This window comes from Strix uralensis, chromosome 4 (assembly GCF_047716275.1).
Source record: "Strix uralensis isolate ZFMK-TIS-50842 chromosome 4, bStrUra1, whole genome shotgun sequence".
NCBI lineage: Eukaryota > Metazoa > Chordata > Aves > Strigiformes > Strigidae > Strix > Strix uralensis.
The window spans coordinates 51,085,410-51,107,462 of record NC_133975.1 but is presented as its reverse complement, the minus strand read 5'-3'; the positions used below and the strand labels follow the sequence as shown (position 1 = coordinate 51,107,462).

The 22,053-nt window shown below is 47.3% G+C and overlaps 1 protein-coding gene across 2 annotated transcripts; it reads right to left on the bottom strand.

The window, feature by feature from the left end:
- Window positions 1-4,423: 4,423 nt before the first annotated feature.
- REST (RE1 silencing transcription factor) lies at window positions 4,424-20,723 on the bottom strand. Of its 2 annotated transcripts, XM_074866710.1 has the most exons (4): window positions 20,667-20,723; window positions 18,468-19,378; window positions 12,970-13,053; window positions 4,424-9,886 (listed from the first exon to the last, which is right to left on the bottom strand). In XM_074866710.1, the coding sequence occupies exons 2-4, from the start codon at window positions 19,366-19,368 to the stop codon at window positions 8,184-8,186; spliced, it is 2,688 nt and encodes an 895-aa protein (XP_074722811.1). In that variant the 5' UTR covers window positions 19,369-19,378; window positions 20,667-20,723; the 3' UTR covers window positions 4,424-8,183. The 2 variants fall into 2 exon arrangements, with proteins under 2 accessions (XP_074722811.1, XP_074722813.1); XM_074866712.1 differs by lacking the exon at window positions 12,970-13,053.
- Window positions 20,724-22,053: the final 1,330 nt, after the last annotated feature.

Below are 22,053 nucleotides of genomic sequence, written 5' to 3'. Positions count from 1 at the left end.
ACCAACCTTTCTACAAGGACAGGTGGGCTGCATGTGGGCTCGAGGGTACCGGAAGCATACCCAGGAGAAAAGGCTTGCTGCTAACACCGGGATGTGCAGGGAGGGGGCATGCATGCCTCCCATGCCCCACGTCCTTTTGTGTCCAACCCAGATGTGCAAGGGGCAAGCTGGGGCAGCGCAGGGCCTTGGTGTTGGGCAGGTGTTGAAGGGCTTTTGCAAAAGCCATGCTCTGCCATGAGAGCAGCAGTCAGCTATCAACAGCCCCAGCTGGGAACAAAAATGGATGCTCCTGACACATGCTAAACCCTGGTATGCAGGAGGTTGTAATGTGGAAGCAATTACTGCCTCAATGAAAGCATAGATATGCCTTTTATGAGTTCCCAGGGCTGAATTACACAGGAGCTGAAGACCTGCTTGGAAACGCTTCTCAAATGGAGGGTTTGTGTCTGGTTTATGCCAGACAGCCTGAAATGTAAGACAATTTTTACCATGCCTGTGGACAATGGCTGATTTCATCTTAGCAGAGGAACCAAAAGCAAAGGTGGTTTGAGTCTGTGCAAAACTGAGGCATAAAGAGAGGGCTGGGAAGGTCCAACCCCCTGGTAAAGTTTGCTCTTCATGGGTGTCCCAGTGTGCACTAGCAGGGTGCAATCATAGCTGCTCCAGAAGAGAGTATTCAGAACTACTCAGTTTTCTGGAGAACTGCACAAAAAAACAGCTCACAGCTTCAGATGGGGTAGTTAAAATACAAGTAAAATCCTAGAGAAGGACAGATTTGAATGTGTAACAGCTAAAGCTGGCTGGCAGTGCCTTTGAGCTGTCGGGGGGTTGCAGTACCCAGGGGTGTTTTTATACCTGGACAGGGATGCTCCTCAACTTCCTGGCCAAGCACAGAGAGCTAGGTTGAAGCGGGGCAGTGTGGCATGCAGAACTGGGCCAGGCAAGGGAGGGCTGCATCTCCCCGCCACCCTGCAAGCAGGGACGTGCTGCTGCGGCTGGGAGCCTGTGGGTTGGTTTGCTTTGGCACGCATCCGATGTGGTGCCAGCTCACCGAAAACAAAAGGCAGCTTCCTTTCCTTGCCCAGTGGCTATTCCCTTTTCAGAGCTGCTCACGGCAGGGGACTCCCAGCCTAGGGAAATCGCCGCTGCTTTTCATGGCAAGAGCAGAACAAGTCCCACATAAGGTTTGAAATTTTGCCCACTGTTAACACTCCCAAAATAGCCTGTAATGTGGGGAGAGGTGCATTGGGCTGGGAGCCTAATTTACCAGAAGTTTCAAGCATCTCCTTCCTGGTGATTTTCTTGTGATTCACAGTTTGCAATTGCCCATAAACTCCCCTCACTAGCAAGTGTCTTCACTGATCTTGCAGGTAAACTGCTGGGAGTTGCCCATCATGATTGCTGATGGAGCAGAAACTTGATGGTGGGTCCATGCCAGGGCAGTGCATTGACCCATCCCTGTGGTTCCTGCAGTGGCAGAGGAGAGTTTTGCCCATGCAGGTCAGCCAGCAGCGACCTGAAACACCAGGGGGAATTCTTACCCAGCTGCTGTTGAGGATGAGGTGGTGGTAGCATCCCATGCCACACACTGGGTGTCACAGTGTGGCTGTGGTCACATCTTTGAACTATTCTGTGCCCCAGCCTCACCAGGCAGCACCAAATCAAGAAAGAGGAGAAAAAGAAAAAGCCCTCAAACCATCAGGGCTATTGTGGCCAGCTCTGGGCAGGTCCAGGGCTTAGTGCCTTTTGGAAGAACTAGAGCAGCACACAAACCCTTTATTAAAACTAGGACTCCCAGCACAGTGACGGGAAAGGGGCTCAGCCTTCTTTTTGGTTTTCCTCCATGATTACAGGGCACAGGGATACTGAACAGAGTGCAAACAGCCAGGCCAGATCAGAGGGCAGGCGAACACGTGCTATGCTACCCATGTGTTAGTTGGGGAGCATGTGCTATGCTGTGAGTGCAGGGTGCATGCCTGCAATGCCACAGCTTTGTGTTAGGTGCATTGCACAAGTGCGTGCTATGCTGCAAGCATGTGCTCCTGAAATCCCCACTTAAAAATTACTGCCCCTTGGCAGTTTCACCTCCTGAGTCCCTGCTTAAGGCAGCACACACCTGTGTCAGCACTCAGAAGGTGGTCCTGCCGCTTTATAACCACCCAGGGCACTGCCGATGTTCCTGCCCTGGCATCCTCACCAAGGGACTGGTCACCATCTTTCCACTCAACTTTTTGCCACAACTCTCCTTCGTCTGTCTGTGATGGACACAAACCCAGCCACAAACCTCATCTATCCCCTCACCTCCAGCACAGCCTCTGCTACAGATGACAGCAGTTTGAGTGCTCTGACCTATACAGGGCTAAAGGAGCCAACAATGGCTCCTCCGACCAGTCCGTGGGCAAGGGGCAGGTTCAGCCGCCTAGCTTGAGCCTGAGGGTGTCAGAGCACTGCCATGACATTGTCTTGCCACAGGTCAGGTGCCTCCAGTAAAGGAGGGAGATGCAGGGAACTCAAGTTACCAAGCTTAAAAATACAACCTGACCAAGGGTAGGGTTTTGCCCTTCTAGAATTACCTTTTCCTACGTGTAGGTTATACTGTACGTGAACAAGGTAAAGCCACTTGTGTCAGCATGGCTAAGCTTTAAAAACAAACAAACAAACAAACAAACCACCAAACCAAAATCAGGAACCTAGCATTTCGACTCCTTCAGAGCATCAGCAAAGCCTGAATAAGGCAGCTGAATTAAGACATGAACTCACTCTGTCTCCATACAAGCCAGCAGAAAGCTAAGCTATCCCCCACTTGAGGTAACTCACCTTTCGGGCATCTGGGTGACTGGGCAGGAGTTTGCTGGCAGTTTGCTGGCCTGCAAGGTACCGTGGAGACATGCACTTGTGCTTAGCTACCCAGTTCTGTAAAAAAACAACTTAGCATAAAGCAGCTTCTATGAATGTTTTCAGCCTAGCAGGTTTTATCCTGGTTTTCTATCAGGAAAAAACTAGCAGGTTTTCCACCAACGTGCAAGGAGCTAGTCAAAGATAAGGATGACCTGACTGCAGGCTTAAGGGAAAATGGTTTCTCAGGTTACCAACCCACTTGTGTTCTCCTGTTTCAGCTAGTTTGTCCCCAGAACACCTTCCTGGGGGTGGGGGGCAGCACTAGCTGGTGGTACAAAGGGCAGGGCCTCCTCTATTGATCCATTCTGAAATCATTAACTCACACAGCACAGGCAAAGAGGCACACAAGTATCCAGACCCTGCTGTCTCTATGCCATGCTCCCAGAGCATCTCCCTTGCAGTCCATGGGCAGGCTCAGGCACCACTCCTGTTCCCTGTCCCTACACCGGCTTTACCCTAAACTGCATACACACTGTCTACAGGACTTCAAGAGGAGCAAACCAAAACCTGCCCCTTACCCAGGTGATGACAGCCCTGCCACCCTGCAGCCCTCCAAGTCTATGCCCTGTGGTAACAGTGCACCCGGCTCTTTGCTGCTTGCCTACTGATTGCATGGCTCAGAACCCCAGATTCCCACTGACAGACTAAGATGACCCTGGGGGGAGTGTTGTTTATAAGAAAACATTTAATCAGAGAAGACAAAAGCTCACTTCTTATCCTTCTAGCATAGAAGTTTCAAACTGTTCAAAGCTGCAGCAGCTGCATGTACAACTATCCCCACAAGTTCATTAAACATCATTTGCCTTGATGCCTTGGCAAATAGGAATTGTTCTGCATTAGTAGGAGATAAGAATGACCAAGCCCTAGAAGGCAGGTTAGCATCATGGGCTAATCCAGCTCAGGTTTTGTAAGAGGGCCAGGCTGACAGAGAGATGAAAACCCGTACAGGCTACACCAAGCTCCACAGCTCTCAAGACATTTTCAGTATCTATACAGACAGTATCATAGCCATAGGGATGATGGGTGACATAATTTTTATAAACCTACTGTTAATTCCCCAAATGAGACAGCACCAGAGACCCCTTTGGAATGCAGGAGGAATTGCCACCTGCATTACATCTGAAACTCAAATTTAAATTCCAGTTTCCATCAAGCTGCATTTCTTCTCATGTGGCAGGGACTATGCCTTTCACGCCCATCGGGCCTGTCCTGCCAAGTCACAAACAGGTCCAGCATTAAGTCTGAACCTCGGCTGTGTGCATGCATCCCCCACCTTGTGCCCTGCCCTCACTGAAGCAGGCAGGGAAATGAATATAATGTGTTGAACTGGAGAAAGAACCTATTTCTGGAGACGTTGTCCCTGTTTGCAGTCAAGCCCGTGTGCGCACACACGTGGCATCTGTATACTGGCTCCCCAGACTGTGCTGGCTTGAGGTCCTGAAGAGCTCTGTCAACCATGCTTGTGCTGCTCCTGCCTTTAGTTACAAATGGCTTTCATAGCCATTAATAAGTGGGAGATAGAAGCTCCAAGTTCCTTAATAAAGTTTATTTAATCATAACTATGCTTAGGAAAATACACTTGTAAGGGTTAATATAATGCAATTTAGTTTAACTTTATACTACATTTTGAACAAAAGACTTCTTATACATGTTTTAGGTAAAAACAGGATGTATGATCTGGCTTGTTTTACATCTATTACAAATGTAGAAAAGACTGTCATGCACTACAGTAGAGAGAGCATGAAAAAAAAATTACCTTTGGTTTAATTCAGAGAATACAAGTATTGCACTGTAAAAGCTCAAACATGGTGCAACTAAACATCATAAACAAGTTTCCATGCCAGCTTACAAAAGTTTGTTAGCTAGTGTAATTTTAGAAGGGGAAAATATATGTACACATAAAACAATTCCATTAGCTATTTGGATTCTGTTAATATTGAATGCACGCCACATATCTACACAACTGACATTCAAGAAAACTCTTGAATTTGATTTAATACCTTTCAGCTACATTAAATCTGTTGAAATCAATGACGTTACCATATCTTAACTGGCCTGTCAGTTGTTAAACATTCTTCTTTTAAGTGACTAAAGTTCCATCCTAGATCATCAAAATCCAGAAATACCAATTACAATACCATGGATTATTAATGCCTAGCTACCCACTTCTAGACCATTCCTCAGGGCAGTTACTTTGAATGTATAGATTCATACAGCAAAAGCCCAAAACACCACGTTGCTCAACCGAGGGCTGGCAGTGTAGGAGTATCAGTGTGCTAATCCTTTCAACCACATACTGGAGGTTGAACACTCGTACAAGTATTATTGCCAATAAACACAAAAACGCTAGCATTGGCAAAACCAACACAAAATAATTTAAGAATATTGAAAAAGAACAACAACAACAAAAAAAGGCATTGTTTAACGGGAGATACAGCAATGTAAGACCACCGTATATGGTGGGTTATCTGACCTGCACTCCCCCTCAAATACTTAATATTAGCAACGTCTAACATTTTAGGTACACATAATGCATTACATCCTTGCTGTTTTACCATAACATACTCCCAAACGTTGGTCTTAACCAAGCAGAAAATTCCAACACAGTTCTGCGCCAACATTAGGTATTTCAGGACATTGTTGATGGGTCTCGGATAGAAAGAATCAACATTCCTTCTTCTTAATATGTTAATAATTTATTTTCAGTTTCTAATCTCGTGGTAAGAAACACTGCCGAACAGGAGCTGACCATCGTCCTCAAAGAGTTCTTGTCAGATGAAGCATTGAAACCTTGACCACTTCACCGAAATGTGCAGCAGAGTATCTGAGAGAACCACATCTTTGTTTTTATCTCATAGACAGAGATTTAAAGTCAGTCAACACCATTATTTTCATTCAAAAACAAACCAGAAAAAATATCAGGACAGTCCACAAGTTTATTTGAACACAGCTAAAGTCCTTGAAGTCTCTCACAAGACGGCAAAGGCTCTTTGCAAGGGTATGAAGGGAGCTATAAAACCTCTACACAGTCCTGGAATTCCCAGCATCTGCTCACATCGCTCACAAATGGTGGCAACATTTATATATAAAGGAAACACTATTATGAAGAAAAAAAAATACATCTAAGTCTATTACAACTGGTTGTTTAGGAAAACAATTCAACTAGGTTTATTTTCTTAATGTTTAACATAAATATAGTTGCAACTTGATCTTCAGTTGACAATGATTGTCGCAGCCAAGGTAAGGATTGAACACTATCTAAGCAAACAAAAACTCACTATACATTATACAATTGATTTCTGCCACGAGGGATGCCTTCCCTCTCAAATCTTTGGCCTCCTATTACCAATCTCTCCCAAAAGCAGAAGCAATGTAGCATTGTTGCTCTCTATTCATTCAAGGCAATGGGTTTGTTTGGAGGGGAAGATGCTGTGGGGACATGCAGAGAATAGGGTTTATTCCAGAGTTACATTGAGAGTATCTGCCATAAAGTGCTCTGACAAATAGTGTCTGAGCTCCTCAACTCCACTCTCCAAATAACACCTGCCTCCAAATTTGCTTCTTTGGAGCTGACAACCAGAGAAGCTGTCCCCAACTGTTCCCACTGGAAAGGCAGCTGACAGAAGAGTGCACAGATGGGACTGAAGGGTTTTGTTTTTTCCCTGCTGGTTTGGACTGTGTTTACATTTTGCCACTGGTTGGCTACAAGCAGTAAGTATGCAATCTCTCTTGTGTTTGTGTGTGCCATAAATTAAATCTGTTTAGAATTAAAAAATCCTGGTATGACACAGAGACTGGAGATGACAATCTGATCACCTACGTGTTTCTCTCTGCATGGAAGCCAGATGACTTTATTAAATGCAACCTGAATGAATAAGGAGCAGGAATTCCTACAGTTTTTAATGCCAGGTTTGTTGCTTACCAGTTGATTTATCTGTTTTTTTGGCGTGGGGGATGTTAGATGAACCATACTTCTATCACTGGTACTATTTTATTTATTTTAAGCTCATGGAGTTTGACTGCTGTCCATCACGGAAAGGAAAAGGAGAGGAAAAAAGAAGATCTGGACTTGCAGAAGCTGCAGACCCTTTCCACTGAGAGTGAGTATTTTCCTGTCTGGTGATCCCAAATTACAATTTATTACTCTGTATGTGTATTCAAAACATCAGAAGTGGCATTTCCATGATAAATCCTATAGTGTTTTGAAACTGCATTGGTATCCTTTTGCTCAAGAACTATACAATTTTAAAGTCAGTCAAAAATATATAGCCAAGCAATTAATAATTTCATGCACAACTAATAATACCCCAGGAAAACAAGAAAAATCTGCAGTAAAGAGCATCACAGAAAACTGTCACAGAAAACTGTCCCATGGTAAGCAACGAATCTGAACATTTCCAAATAAAAAAAAAAAACTTACACAAGCAAAATCAAACATGCATATATAAAGTGTACATGTACTGCACAAGCGCTATTCCTAAAGGATTAAACTGCATAGGTAAAAATCAAAAACAATGTGCAATATTTTAAGCTCTTAAAGCACAATCAAAAAAAAAAGCAGAAATTAAAAATAATAAACTTGCTCCCCCACAACAAAGCCAATTACATATCATAGTCATTAAGATATTAATCAAAACAGCGATTCTCCAATCAAAAGTTGGAAGGACTACTCCCAAATCTTGGCTCACCATTCACGCTTAGGGGATCTGAAATGTACGTTCACAATTATAATTATCTTAAACAGTTATGTTCATCACTAGCCAACTTTGATTTCTTTTACAAAGTGCTCTTTATGTAATAGAAGCTATCTTCCTGGTAGAAAAACCATCAAGTAGTTTAACACTTTGAACATCAAGACACATAGAGAACTAAAAAAAAAAAAAGGGGAAGGGAACTGGGGAGAGAGAGGAGGAGTTGGCTGCTAGAACAAAAAGCAACTAATGCCAATGGCTCTATAAACATCCAACTTGTGTATTGTTAGCTACAGTCTTGTTCCTAAAACTCAATTTATAAAAGAATTGCATAAGCTAATATACTAGAAGCTTACACTGACTTTACAGGACACAGCCTCATACACCCTATCTGCCTTCTCTAATGAAGAGATCCAATAATTAATGAGTTCACCATTACACAGAAAAGTGTCCAAAATATTTTCAACTTAAAAACCAAACCAATGCAGACACTAAAGCAAACCGTGCTTAAAAAAAAAAAAATAAATCTACAATATCTGTACATAAACTGTATAAGATCGTACAAAAGAAGATTCCCCCAAACCACAGCTATTTCTACTCCTGACCTTTTGTTGCCTTCTCAAGATAATACACATTGACTAAGTGGCGATTGAGGTGCTTGCTGTATTCACCTTCCTTTTTAAATGAGCGGTCACAAAAAATGCACACATAGTTCTCCCTGGCGACTGCAGTGTCTGCAGCTCCTTGTGATGTCTTTGGACTTGTTTCTTCTTGTACAGAGCGAGCGCCATTTAACCCCGAGTCATCGCTTCCTTCTGATATGTTGTCACTTATGTCGCTGCCTTCGTGGCTGTGGATGCCCTCATCCTCATCCATTTCCTGAGATTCATTCACTGCTGTGTTATCCGGAGATGATAAGGCCAGAGCTACTTGAGGGCTTTGCATACACCCTTCTGGGGGCGCAGGTGCCGGCACGGCATCTCCTGCTGGCTCTGTCACTGGCAGGCACGTCTTGGTCAGGTCCAGTAGGTCTGAGTTACTCACAGTTTCTGCCACGAAGGTTTCCTCTGGCTCCTTCTCAGGCGCCAGATCTGGTACCACATCCATGGGCACATCCAAGCCTTTTTCAGAAGACACTGCATGGGAAGATTCCTCAGAGCAAGTGCCTTCCCCTCTGTCCGGCTTTCTCTCCTCCTCTTTTTCACCAACAGCGTCTTCGCTCTCTGTTGCTGCAGCAGGCATTTCTTGGTCCTCTACCTCAGCTTCTGTGTTTGCATCCTGAGCTGGCAGACAAAGCTGCCCTGGGTCTTCTACACAGCCTCCTTTGGCATCAGCGCTCTCCCCCTTGAGAGCATGACTACCATCGTCGTTTAATGCCGCTGTGTCAGTGGGATCTTGCTCCTTCTGGTCACTGCTCTCAGTGTCAGGCTTCACACATCCATCTTCTTCTGTGATATGACGCTCATCTGGCATCTCCTCTTCCTCGATCTTCTCCTGATCGAGTTTACTGCTTTTCTTACTGTGCTTATTTTTCAGAGCTTTCTTTTTTCTGTTTTTCTTGAGGCAAGAATTTTGCTTTTTAGGCTCCTCCTCTGGTACAATGTCACTTTTTTGAGCTTCCTGGCAGTCTCTGGGTTTAGCTTCCACTTTCTTTTTCTTTTTTGTTACTGTTGAGGTATCATTTGCAGGCTCTTGCTTTGAGGAAGTTACTTCAGCCTCTGCCTTTCTTTTGATCTTCTTTGTTTTACATGTTTTCTCAGTATTTTTCTCAGTTTTAATATCCACCTCCTTGTTTTCTGAAGCTGATTTCCGACTTCTGGTTGTCACCTGACCTGCAGAAACATTGTTCGTCGGCTTCTTTTCCTTTGCCAAATTATCTTTTTTCTCCACTTTCACAATTTTCTCAGTTTTCTTTGCAGCTGAATCCCCTTTAGTTTGTTCCTTCTCTGCTTTGTCATTAATGCTCTCAGAAAAGTCAGCTTCGCTCTTTTTAGTCCGTAGCTTCACCTTTGAAACATCCATGGTGATGTCAGAACAATCAGGATGCCTGGATTTGATGTGATACTGCAGGTTACATTTTTTAGATGCTGCATAATCACAAACAGGACAGAGAAACTGGCGCGGATTGACGTGGAGCTCAACGTGCTTTTTGAAATTGCTGCGGTCAGCTGTTTTGTAGTCACAGTGTGGGCAGGTCAGAGGCTTCGGCCCATTGTGAACCTGCCTTGCATGACGAGTTACTTCATGCTGGTTTGAGGCCACATAGCTGCACTGATCACATTTGAATGGCTTCTCACCTAAGGAAGGAAGGGCGGAAGGGAATGATGGTGATTATTAAGCATGGGGGGGGGGGGGGGGAGGGGCAATCACTTCCCACTAATACAGATACAGAAATATGAAACTCAAAAAGAAAAAAAAATATCCATGCGCCTTTAAAATTAAGTGAAGTCAACATAAGAAATCCACGTATCACAAACACATTCACAAGACACTAGGAACAAAATACAAAAAAAGAGAGAAGGGTGAGGGTTGGGAGGAAGGGGATCCAAAACCAAACAAGCAGTAACAACGTCACAGGTTCTGGCTATGCATACATACCGGCAGAGATCTCTCTACAGTAATATTAGCAAATGGAATCCATACCCAACTGGTCCATTGAATGCATTGTAGAAAAATGGAAATGTAACATTTGATGAATAGCAGTTTCACACAAACGTTTCAAAAAAGTCCAACTTTACACAGATTTAGCATACTTCATGTTTGCATTGAAAAGGAAATGAGGGAAAAGAAGCTAGCAAAAACCAAAGCACGTGAAAGGGGCACGCTGCTCAGATGATCTTTACCTCTGATAATTCAGTTCACTGTTATGGTGTCTCAAACACATGATGTACTGGCTGCAGGCTACTCTTGGCAAGCCAACCAGATGCAGTCCAAAGCCATCATGTTACTACTGAAATTTGCGTTTACAGTTGTGCAATGACTCTTGCAGAAGTGTTCCTGAAATGTTCTGCCTTAGTGCATGCCACTGCAGAAGTGGCTTTCAATTTACACTTCAAAGCAAATAGGAAAAACACTTCTAGCGCAACGACTCAAGTCCAGAAATACTTCGAGAACATCTGTGCATGTGCAAATTCAGCTGAGGAATTTGGGATGCTCCTGAGCTCCGAACCAGCATCTCAAAACTGATCTGCAGAACTAATGCACGCCAATTCCTAAGTATGCTGAAAATCCACTCCAGCCCCTTCTGCTCATGGTACAATAGTACTTCTCCCACCCCTGCAACCTGCTGCCTCAACACTGCCCGTACTCATGCTGCTCCTCTGCAGCACGACTCAGGAGACCAGAGCAGCCTGCAGCGAAGATGAAGTCACTATGACTGTGGTGTCTGTGTGTTAGCCACAGGGCTGATCTGCAACGCCCTCACAAACTCTGTTAAAAGGCCATGCTGCCTCCCTGGCAGCAAGCATGAGGACGCTTGTTTAAGAGTCTAAATCATTTCACGTCTGCCTGCAGCATCTCTTTATTATTTAAAGAAGGGTTACTTTGCTTCCCTATCATCTTCAGCCTGTCTTCTTTCCTTCCTTCCTGGTGACATATTCTGCAAGTTTAAGCTTGATGTGCTTCACTGTTCATCCTTCTCTCAAGTATGGACCTTTATCACCTATACTTCAAGGAACATGTTACACAGAGCGAGGACAAGAACAGCCTCTCTCTTATGTACGTATGAACAAGCTGTTCGAACTGCATGGAGTGCTCACAAGGTAGCTGCAATAGGGTAACTCAAAGATTGTGTGTGAAGTTTGTGTCCATCACCTCTACTAAATTCAGGGGTTTTGTTGCACAAGTGGAAAGGACATGTACCGAGATGGCTAAGACTACAGCTGTGAAGTAGGTTCTAAACCGGTCGTTCACTATCTGACATTTGAAGAAAGGTCCAGCACCAGTTTGCCTTAAAAGACCACCCTGTGAACTGCAGGAGTCCAGAAAATGCCACAGAAAAGGTTCAGCTGCCTGGACAATGCGGCATGACATGCAAGAGAAGTTATGAGAGCTATTAATAAAACGCCCCTGATAGCAAGAGTCCCATGTGCACTCCCACTTCTATCAGCACAGCTCACACCCTCCCTCCCAGACCTTTGAGTCACGGGCCAAGGGCAGATCCCACTCCTCATCTCCTTCAGATTTGAGACTTCCTTGCACAGACAAAGGGAGAGTAAGATGTTCAGGAAACAGTTTCCAGGCTCAGTACAGACCAAACCATTTCCAAATTTGCATTGAGCCCAGAGGTTCAGCCAAAAACTATTTTTTTTTCTGGAAGCGGAATACTTCATTCACAAAATTCTCAAACCAAAATATTTGCGTGTCGTTTTAAAGCTGGCTGTTTTTAATGGGTCCAAAACCCCCCTCCACTACAGTTTTGCCTGCCTTCTGGTTTCAATTAAAAGCCTCATATATTGAAATTGAAACAATTACTGTTCAGGAGACTTTCACTACTGTTTGCTAGGATTAGGAATTCACTTACATCTGGTCGATTCAGATATTAACAAACCAAACGCACAGACTGTGATCTACCTGAACTCCTCTACCAGGGTCACAAAGGACAACTGTCCTTGTGTCTAGCATGCCTACGCTGTTACAATTCACAAAAATGCTATTAATTCATTCAAAAAGAGATTCACAAGAGAGCAAATGTTTGTAACACCACAGCTTATGACCAGTAATGAGAAATAAAGGCTAGTGAAAACTGCTAATTTGTCTTTTAGTGCCTCAAGACCAAGTCACTTGTGAACACCCTCTGAGTTTGCTTTTTTTCTCCTGTGTGTCACCTTGCCACAAGCAGATGCTATTTTACATCTTCCTGTAATACTGACCAAAAGCTAAGGGTTCCCTCAGAACTCCTGGATGAGATGAAATTGCAGACATCACAGAGGACACTTTCAAATGCTCAAATCTTCCCAGATTCATTGATTTGGACTGAGTTATGGCAGCAGACAGAAGACATGAATCTGTTCATATATCATCACAATGTTGTATTTGCTACTAGATTACTAGGACTACTAGAGTAGCCCTATGAACCTCAGAATACACCTTGCAAAGTAAAAGGGAAAGAAAAAGATCTATAGCCCTGTTAGCACTTTTATTAACGACACTGCATTTCCTTAGCAGGTAAAGACAACCTTCCCTGTTAAAATAGGAGCTCAGGCTGTACTGGATGAGATGACATCTCACACAGAACTGGGCAGCCTGCTCTAGGTGGGCCCTGCTTGAGCAGGGGGGCTGAACCAGATGACCTCCAGAGGTCCCTTCCAACTTCAACCACGCTGTGATTCTGTGAACCACCCCCTTCTCCTGAGTCATGCTGCTGCCGCCCCTTACCAACCTGAGTGGGTGCGCATGTGCCTGGTTAAATGGGTCTTCTGAGAGCTGGAATAAGGACACATAGCACATTGATAGGGTCGCTCTCCTGTAAAAACAAACAGCATATTTGTTACTGAAACACAGCTGATTCCCAAACTTGGGTTGCTGAGCCACACATGTGAGGCTGTCACAGATCCCCAAGTTGTACTTGAGGGCACACTATATCTCAGCAAAGGGACACAGTGAGAAGCATATGCCCAAGCTGGACCAGTGCAACATGTCATCAATGTGTTATCAACGAGGGCAGTGAAGGGGCAGACTATAAGAGAGGCACACCATCATGTTCATCTGGGGTCAGACGGAAACCTCAGGGAAAAGGTGATGAGGACGGCCACCTTTAGGAAGCACTAAGCCACCAGAGCTGACTTTTGTACAGTATTTTTCTCCCAGCACTCAGAAGATGCACAAAAGATACAGACCCTGTAAGAAACCATGAATACTCTTGGTTCACATAACGCCTTACCTGAAACCTCCATGTTTAATCTGGATTAAGATGGAGAGCAACCATCCATTCAGCGTGGACCTCCATGTGTCATAAGACAAGTGCAGATAGAGACTGGGTCTCTACTTCCAAAGTTTTATTGGCAGAGTGAAATTAGCTTGGAGCGTGGAAAAGCATGATGCCCTGCTCAGCGAAACTATGCTGCTAGCAAAAGCTCAAGTGTAGCAGCAACATTTATTTTGAAGATTCAAATCCCTCTGCCTGCAGAGTCGTCGTTTCTGGAGAACTAATGGAAACTAACCTGCCATAAACTAGGTCTCCACAAGGGACAGTTAGCTTGTGCAACTATCAGTATAATGATACTTGAAAATCCTTTTCAAGTGAAGACAAGCCTCAAATAAAGGCAGACAGTTTTAGAATTAGCAGCTGTTAGGCAGGTCCAGGTAAGTACCAGGGGTGTTTGCCCCAAGCTGCTAGCACAGCCAAGAGATCTAGGCGGCCTTGTCCGCACTTCAAGTTATAAAAACACTTTTTAGTCTCAGGTGGATACCCCCAACAGAAGAGGGAGTGAAGTTGGGAAGGGAAAATTAAGTTGGTGGTAATATTTACTCAGATCACAGTCAGAATCACACTACAGCATTTTGCTACATCAGTTGAGGCATACAACCAACGTGCTCTCCAAATCACTGAGACCTGGATGTCAGCAAAAGCCCCGCATACAGGCCGTTTATTCACTTTCAGAGGCACAGCTCTATCGCAGCAGCAAAGACCTTCATTTGCCAGTATGTGATGTGAGGCTCCACTGCTGGCCTTTGCCGAAACAGCAGTAGAAGCAGTCTTTGTAATGCAGACTAATCCCACATTTCTTCCTCCCATCAAACATTTAGACTATCATTCTCTATTAAATCAGCAGTTTAAAGGTAAATTCACCCTAACAACCATAACCCCCCTCCCTTTCCAGTTAAAACAAGGCAGGAGATTGGTGCAATACACACAATAAGATTAAGTCATGTACAAGGGAGGGTTAGTCCTTTTGTTACGAAGAAATGGTTTTGTTTTTAAATGACTCCTTACAATCTGAAAATATGTGGCCAAAGGTCCTGGAATATTCAGTCATGTCTTCTTCCCATTACCTGAAATTTCATATCTTTAAAGTTACCTACAACGTTAGGAATGTGGAAAAGGCTTTCTTTCAGGTATTTTATACAGGGCACAGCAACAAAATGTACTGGATTTAAAGTATGATGAATGCAACTAATTTAAAATGTGTTATTGCCACTTGAGAATTAAATGCATGACTACACTGTAAGGGCTGTTTTATAAAATGCTATTCCCCAGAGGATTTTTATTGTAATTTTACAAGCTCATTATATGCAAACAAGCCACCAAAAAAACCTCTCCACAAGACACTTAACGAATAAGCCCCAACCTAGCAAAAGCAGGCACTTAACTCTATGCAAATGAACAGGCAGACCGACACCAGTGAACAAGTTTAAGATCATCTCTTTATAAAGCTTTTCTTGTAATGCCATTAAAAGTTATGTCTGCTTGAAACAAAACTGCTTCTATCAAACTTCCAACACAGTGGCAAGGAAGAAAGATCCCCCGTGACAACCAAAATAAAAAAAGACAGCCCAAAGCTAAGCAGTGAACACTGCAACTGCCTGAAGTAGATGTCTTATTTATATAGCCCTGCAGATGATTTTCAATTAAGTTTTCTAGAAATTGCTTCTAACAAGTAAAAAGAAAAAAAAATGAGAACAATGCTGCACTGTCTTGTACCTAGTACAGTTCCAGGATCAGTGGTGTGGATAGTTGATGGAGTAAGTCAAGTCAAAACTTGGTCTAACACATCTAATGAGCACCAACAAGTCCAGGTAGGTCTGTCCCTGACACAAAGGGTCCTTTCTGCCCAATAAACAGAGGAAGGGACGGCCCTGAACATCTCCAGCCACCCCCTCCTGCAGCAGATCGGTTCTTCCAGATGTAGCTTTCCCAGCTGACAAGCTTATGACCATCTGCAGGGTCCTTAAACCACCCCTCTGCCCAAGGTCCCCCATATTTGTCAGGAGCCTGCCACACAAGCACTATTGAGAGCTGCAAGGTACGTTCCAGTACAGGATGGGTTCATGGCCACCTGCTTTCCACCACGGATGCAAGCAACAGGCCAAGAAGATAACCTCTGCCTGCCTACCCGTGATCCCCAAACATGCAGAGGATAGGTGCTTCTCCCACCATGCAAGGTACCAGCATGCAGCCCCCTTCCCTGCTGCCGGCCACGTCTGGTATTTGTATGTGTCCTTAGTAAATCGATTCGGTTCACTAACCAGCAGAAAACCAACGTGGGGAGGAAGTAAGGATTATTTTACTGCCATTTTAGTGAGCTGAATCAACCAGTCCCAGGATACAGGGAGAAAACTGAGACTGCCTTTCTCCAGCACCAGCAGTGCATTTGATCTTGTGAAACTGTACTCCGCACAGAGTCAGTGTTTCAGAAAACTGGATGGCTCAAACACAGCAGAATCCAATTATCTGCAAGGAGGCATTTTCCCACACAGAAAAAGTCAGGTGAAGTACAAAAAATAGGAGAGAAAGAAAAGTATCCATCCAAAATTATTTAACCTACTAGCAATCAGGAAACCAAAGAAACAAAAAATTCCAACTTTCTTCCTAACATTCTGAACCCATAAAATAGGAAGAAAATGAAGTATGTATGTATCCCTCTCATTTTTTTCCCAACAAATATTTTTCTTAACTTTTAAATTAAAACTATATCCAAAGATATCTTAGTATCATTCAGACAGTTTAATGCCAGCAAAAACTTTTAGCCTGGTGTATAAATATACCTGCCATTAGCTTATTCATTCTTCCAATACTCTTCCTTTAGCTTCCACACTCTCTCCCACAAAAACGATGTTACTGGAATAAAGGCATATTCCTAAATCAGTCTACTAACGTATTTGAAAGATTTTTATCACGTGAGAACTGGCTGAAAGATCTTAACTTTTTAGTTAAGAGCTAGCAAAGAAACAACTACCGGGGTGGACTAAAAAATGCTGAAATCATAATCATTATCACTTATTTCAGCTTAATTAAAATAATGAAAAGACATGGCAAACCAAAGAACCAGAAACCTTGATTGCACACTATTTTTAAAGAAGAAAAGAGGAACTGGCCAATATCCTACATAGTTTATCATGCTTTTTTAAAAAATTTTAATCCAGTTGACTGATAAATTGGTCAAATGCAGTGGTAACAGAGCGCTTCCTCAGCAAACACACTTTCATGGTTAGTCCCTGTAAAACTCAACAAGAGCTTTCAGAGATCAGAGGGGGGACATAATGTCATGTACAAACACAAGCAGGGATGAATTTAAAGTCGAGACAAATGTAAAACAAGCACCACAGCATAGGCTCATATTTGGCCATGAGTTCCCTGGATGATTTATTTTGTTTTTCTCCTATTATTTTGTCATTTTTTTCCTGGTCTCTTTCCTGTTATCTCCCCCAATACACAGGAAGAAAACAAACTGGAAGATAAACCACACCATTTTCCTAACACCTCTCACAATAATCTTTGTTTACTTGTTTAGGAAAAAAATATTTAGACAGGACTGATTTTTAAATTGATGGTATCCTCTAAACAACAGCACGTGGCTATTGTTAAAAGAAGAGTATGTCTTAATGTACTAAAAATCCCAGCAGACCCTCCCAACCCTGTCAAAGCAGATGCTAAAGCATGCTGACGAACACAAACTTCTGCACACGAGCTCAAGCCCAGCCCCGAGGCCGCCCGAGTCCAGCCCTCCCCTTCCAGACAGCTGCAGACAACTGAACTGAAGCCTCCAGACCATTCGTGTCACTGCTAGGACAAAACATGACTTCAAAGGAGAAATTCCCCAGTGTTTTGCTCAGCCGGCACAGCTTACAATAAAGGGGAACCGAGTCAGGTCATCACGCTAGAAGATGGTTAGCAAGTCAGCCCTCTTCTCAGAAAGCCTTGACAAGGTAGTAATAAAAGCTTCTGGCAGCTGCAAGAAAGGTCTGAACTGCACTCCTGCTTCCACAGAAGAGATCAGGAGGCAAAGCAACTGCACCTCACTGCCCAGAGAGGTGAGGCAGCTATGTTGTCGCCTCCTAGAAAGGAGTCTCAAGTCTGGGTACGCTTCAGGTCTCCCCATGTAAGAGGCTGGCAAGGGTCTCCTGATAGAAAGCAAGGTATCTCCTAAAACACCTGCGGCCCCAGCTCACAGGACAGCAGCAACACTGAAGGTCCTCCAATTCCACTTGGTATGAACCAGAGCAGAAAGGGGCCTCACGCTTTTCCTTGAGATTACAATTACAAACCGACGTTAGGAGAAGACAGGAAATCAGGCCAAAGACTCCCTTGAAGGCTTCCTTTAGGCCAGCAGAAGTATGTGTCTACTTCTGCCTACTGCAGTGATGCAGACCTTAGGAAAAACGAGGCCCCTGTACATTAAGAGGAATTCATTCACTGGGAACACAACACTTACTCCGACTTTGTAGATGCTGGATGGCTCTTCTGCATGTGTGTATCAGCTCTTTCTTCTCTGTAATTACAGCTTAGTCAAGTTTCAGTTCAGTCTGAAGGCACCATTTTCAAAACTACCCATGTGATTTAGGCACTTTTTGTCAACCTGCCTGTTTTGTTTTTACAGTACATCAGGCTTTTGTGTCATAGACCCTGACAGTCATCACTGGCACAATCTGTCATGCACTCTTCAAAAACCTGGCCTAAAATTACTCAACAGGATGCTCTTCATCTCCTCTTGGGCTCCTGACATTGAGAGATTTTCTCAGTCCCCTAGGACTGCAGGCTGGAGTTCAAACCAAATCCACCCTTCCATGAGGCTATAAACCTGGTAGCACCGAGAGGAGAGAGCGCAGAGCTTTATCGGTGTGGAACGAACTTTGGAAATAAGACTCTCGGCTTGCTCCATTCATCACAGTTTCTCAGTACTCCTACTACACTTAAATCAAAAAAGATGAAAGACTTACCTGTGTGAGTTCGAATATGTTGAATATAATTGTTCTTCCTGTCTGAAAAATAGGAGCATTGTGAGCAGGTATACACTTTCCTGGGAAAATGATTTCTTAGGTGTTTCTTCCAGTGATATTCACTGACGGTAGTATAAGTGCATATGGTACACTTGTAGACTCTCTCATTTTCCCCTGCTTTGTTGTGGTGCTTCAAGTGAGCCAGATAGTGATCATATCTGTTAGTGTTATAGCCACAACGATCACAACGGATCGGGCCCTTAGAGAAATCCACTTCTTCTGCGGTGCAAGAATCAGACTCCTTCACCTGGGCTTGCTTTTCTGCATTTTCTTCCACAAAGAATTTCTTAGCACTGTGAACCCTGATGTGATGCACAAACTCCTCTTCCGACTCTGCCTCATACTGGCAAGGCTTACAACGAAACGGCTTGCTCTTCAAGCTCTTACACTTGTCCTCTGTGCTTTCTGGAGTACCTGGTGCTTCCAATGAGACATCTTTGTCCACACCGGGAGTCTTAGGAGGGGGGCAAGCAGTTGCACCTTGGGTTTCCACACTAGGAACTTCCAGAGAGCTTAATTCCACATTTTCAGGTGCCTCACGGTCACTCTCTGCAGCCTGGGTATCTTCCATACCCTCTCCATCGCTGTCTGAGAAGTTGCTATCCCCCACCGTTGTCAGTTCTGCCATTTGCCTCTCTTCTCCAACCAGGTAATCGCAGCAGTTGCCATTGACTTCTCCCGTCAAGGCCACATTTGCCAGCATAATAAGCTGAGGAGCTGCCAGTTCAGCTTTAGAAAGGTCGTGTAAGTCATACATGTCGTTGGACAATGCCATACCAATATTAGCACTGCCAGGAAAGAGGCTGCTCCCACCCGACTGTCCCAGCACTTGAGTTGCCATGGCAGGGATTCTGTTGGAAGAGAAAAGAACACCTGTGAGCACCCGAGTTGCTGAAAAGCCACCTCTGCTTTGTGCTGTCCAAGCAGCCCTCCAGGCACCACTAGAAAATTAAACTTCTCCGCTGAGGCGCAGGGGCAGCGGGAGGCAGGACCCGGGGCGAGGGCTCCCCCGCTACCACCGACCCCACTCGGTCTCGGGGGGCGGGTGGGGGTCCCTTTTCTCTCCCGAAAGGGCTGTGTGGTTCCGCCCTACGTGCGGTGCAGGATCCCACCCTGTGGAGGCCGGGCGGGGGAGAGCACTGACAGCGGGGTCCCACGTCCTCGGTCCCGCAGGGCCCGGGGCGGTTCGCCGGGCCGGCTGGCAGCGCTGCCCGCTCCCACGGGGGCCGCGGGACCCACCAGCTCCCGCGAGGCCCCGCCATGTCAGACACCGGGGGCGGCGCAGGCGCCCGCGGGTGGGTGCTGAGGCCGCCGGGCCCCGCCGAGGGCCCCCGCCCGGCTGCCGGCTGCCCGAGGGACCCCGCCGGGCCCAAGGCCGCCAACAAAAGGGGGCGGCCCGGCCCGGCCGCCGCCCCCACCGCGGCCCGGCGCACATCCGCCGCGGGAGGCGGGGGAGGCGGCCGAGGGAGCCGGGCCGGGCCGTGCCCCCGCCGCCGCCGCCCTCCCTCCCTGCCAGGCATGCGGCCATTTTCTGCCTGCCCACACAAAGCGGCCCTCCCCGCGCCGCCCGCCGCCGCCCCCGGCCCGCCCGCCGCCGCCGAGGGGGCCCGGCCGGGCACGGCCACCCCGCCGCTCCCCCTGCCGCCAGCCCGCGGGGACGGGAGGCGAGGCAAGGGCTCGGCTTCTTCCTCCCCCCCGCGGCGGGCAGGGCAGGGCAGCGGCGCCGGAGCGGGGGAGTGGGGTGGGGGAAACCGGCTCGGTACCGGCAAGGTCACGGCGGCGAGAGGGCGAGAGGCGCCCCGGGCCTCCGCCCCGGGCCCACGGCCTGGGGCTGCGCCCGGCCCGGCCCGGCCCGCCCGGCGACGGCATCGCCTTCCGGCGGCGGCGAGGCCCGGCGAGCGCCCCCGCGGACGGCACGGCGCCGGCGGCGGCCGCGGCTCCTTAGCCGTGGTGCTGATCCCCCCCCCCCCCCCGCCCCGCCGGGCCCGGCTGCCCCCGCCCGCCCGCCCGCCCGCCCGCCGGCCGCAGATCAGCCCTGGACAGCGCCTCTCGCCCGGCCCGACCCGGCCCGGCCCGGCCCGGCCCGGCCCAGCCGCCTCCCCACCACCACCCCCCGGGCCCGGGCCCCGCCGCACTCACCGGCGGCGCGGGGCCGCCCGGCCGCGCGGCTGCTGCGGGGCGCGGGGCGGTGCGCGCGGGGCCGGGCGCGCGCGAGGCGGGGAGGCGCTGCTGGCGGCGGCGGCGGCGGCGGGGCGGGAGGCGCCGCGCATTCCAGCACACAGCGCGCAGCGGCGGCCCCGCCCCGCCCCGCCCGCCCCCACCGGCGCCGCGCGCCCCGCCCCGCCCCCCCCCGCGCCATGGGGTGACCCGAGGGCGGGGGGTGGCGGCGGGAGACCGGGCTGCCGCAGCCGTAGCGGCCCCGGCGGCAGTGGGGTGCGGGGGGGTCACACGGGGGAGGGGGGCCTGGGCAGGGCGGAGGCCCCCCCCCCCCCGGCGGTGGCGTCCGTGGCCTCCACCCGCGGAGAAGGTCCGTTCCCGGGGGCAGCGGGGGCCTGTCGGTGTCCGGCGGGCTGCCCCGCTCTCCTTCGTCCCCGGCGGGGAAAGGAAAGCCCAACCGACCCGCCCCACGGTGCTGCCCGCGGCATCACCTTCGCCCGCTCCGCCGCGGCGTGGGCCCCCCTCCACATGTGCGGCGCCTCGAGCAGTTTAGGACCCCACTGCTCCACAGTGGTTCCTTTTCGTTCCGAAATTAGGAAAAAAACACCCAGGAGTTGCTCGCTTGCCGTGGCAGATCCCTACGACGGGGAGCGCAAGAGCAGCGGCCGGTCCTGGTTGGGTTGGCGATAAACTCCAGTCCTAGATGAGGAACCCAAGCTCCGAGTGTCTCTTTCCTCTCTTGGGTACTCGCGCGGCTCCTCGACACTAATATCTGAAAAGTCACCTCAGGCCTGAAATTTTTCAGGTTGAGCCGATTCGTAAATTTCAAACTTTTCAGTGGGAGCTGAGTACTTAATGAGCTGACATCGCTGAGAGGCTGCAAAAACCCCACTCCTTGTTTCACCCGGCCAACTTCAAAGCGGACTTTGCTGCACCATGGGGCAGTGGCCGCAGATACAGGGGCAGCCTCCCTGGCTGGCAAAGCGGAAACTTCTCCAAAACCAGGGAAAGCAAATGGGGGTTTTTCCTAGGTGCAAAAATAATCAGAGAATTCAAACTACGTTGGCAATTGTTGAAGGAGCGTATTTTGTCAGATGTTTAAATGGGGTATCTAACGAGCATCCTTGATCTGTTCCTGTTCAGTCTGTACCCCAACGGGAATTTCAGCTCAGCTGAGCCCTGTTAGTGCCGACACTCCCAAGCTGCATTTCGAGTTGTGGAACATTTTGAAGCTTCTCCCCCCGATGGCTGAGGGATTTCATATGCCATATTTCTCGCTGGGTTTTGAAAGTTGTTTCTTTTCTGTCGTCAGTAGAGGCTCTGATCAAACCAGTCCCCCGAAGGCTTTAAAGCAGCGTAGAGGAGTTTG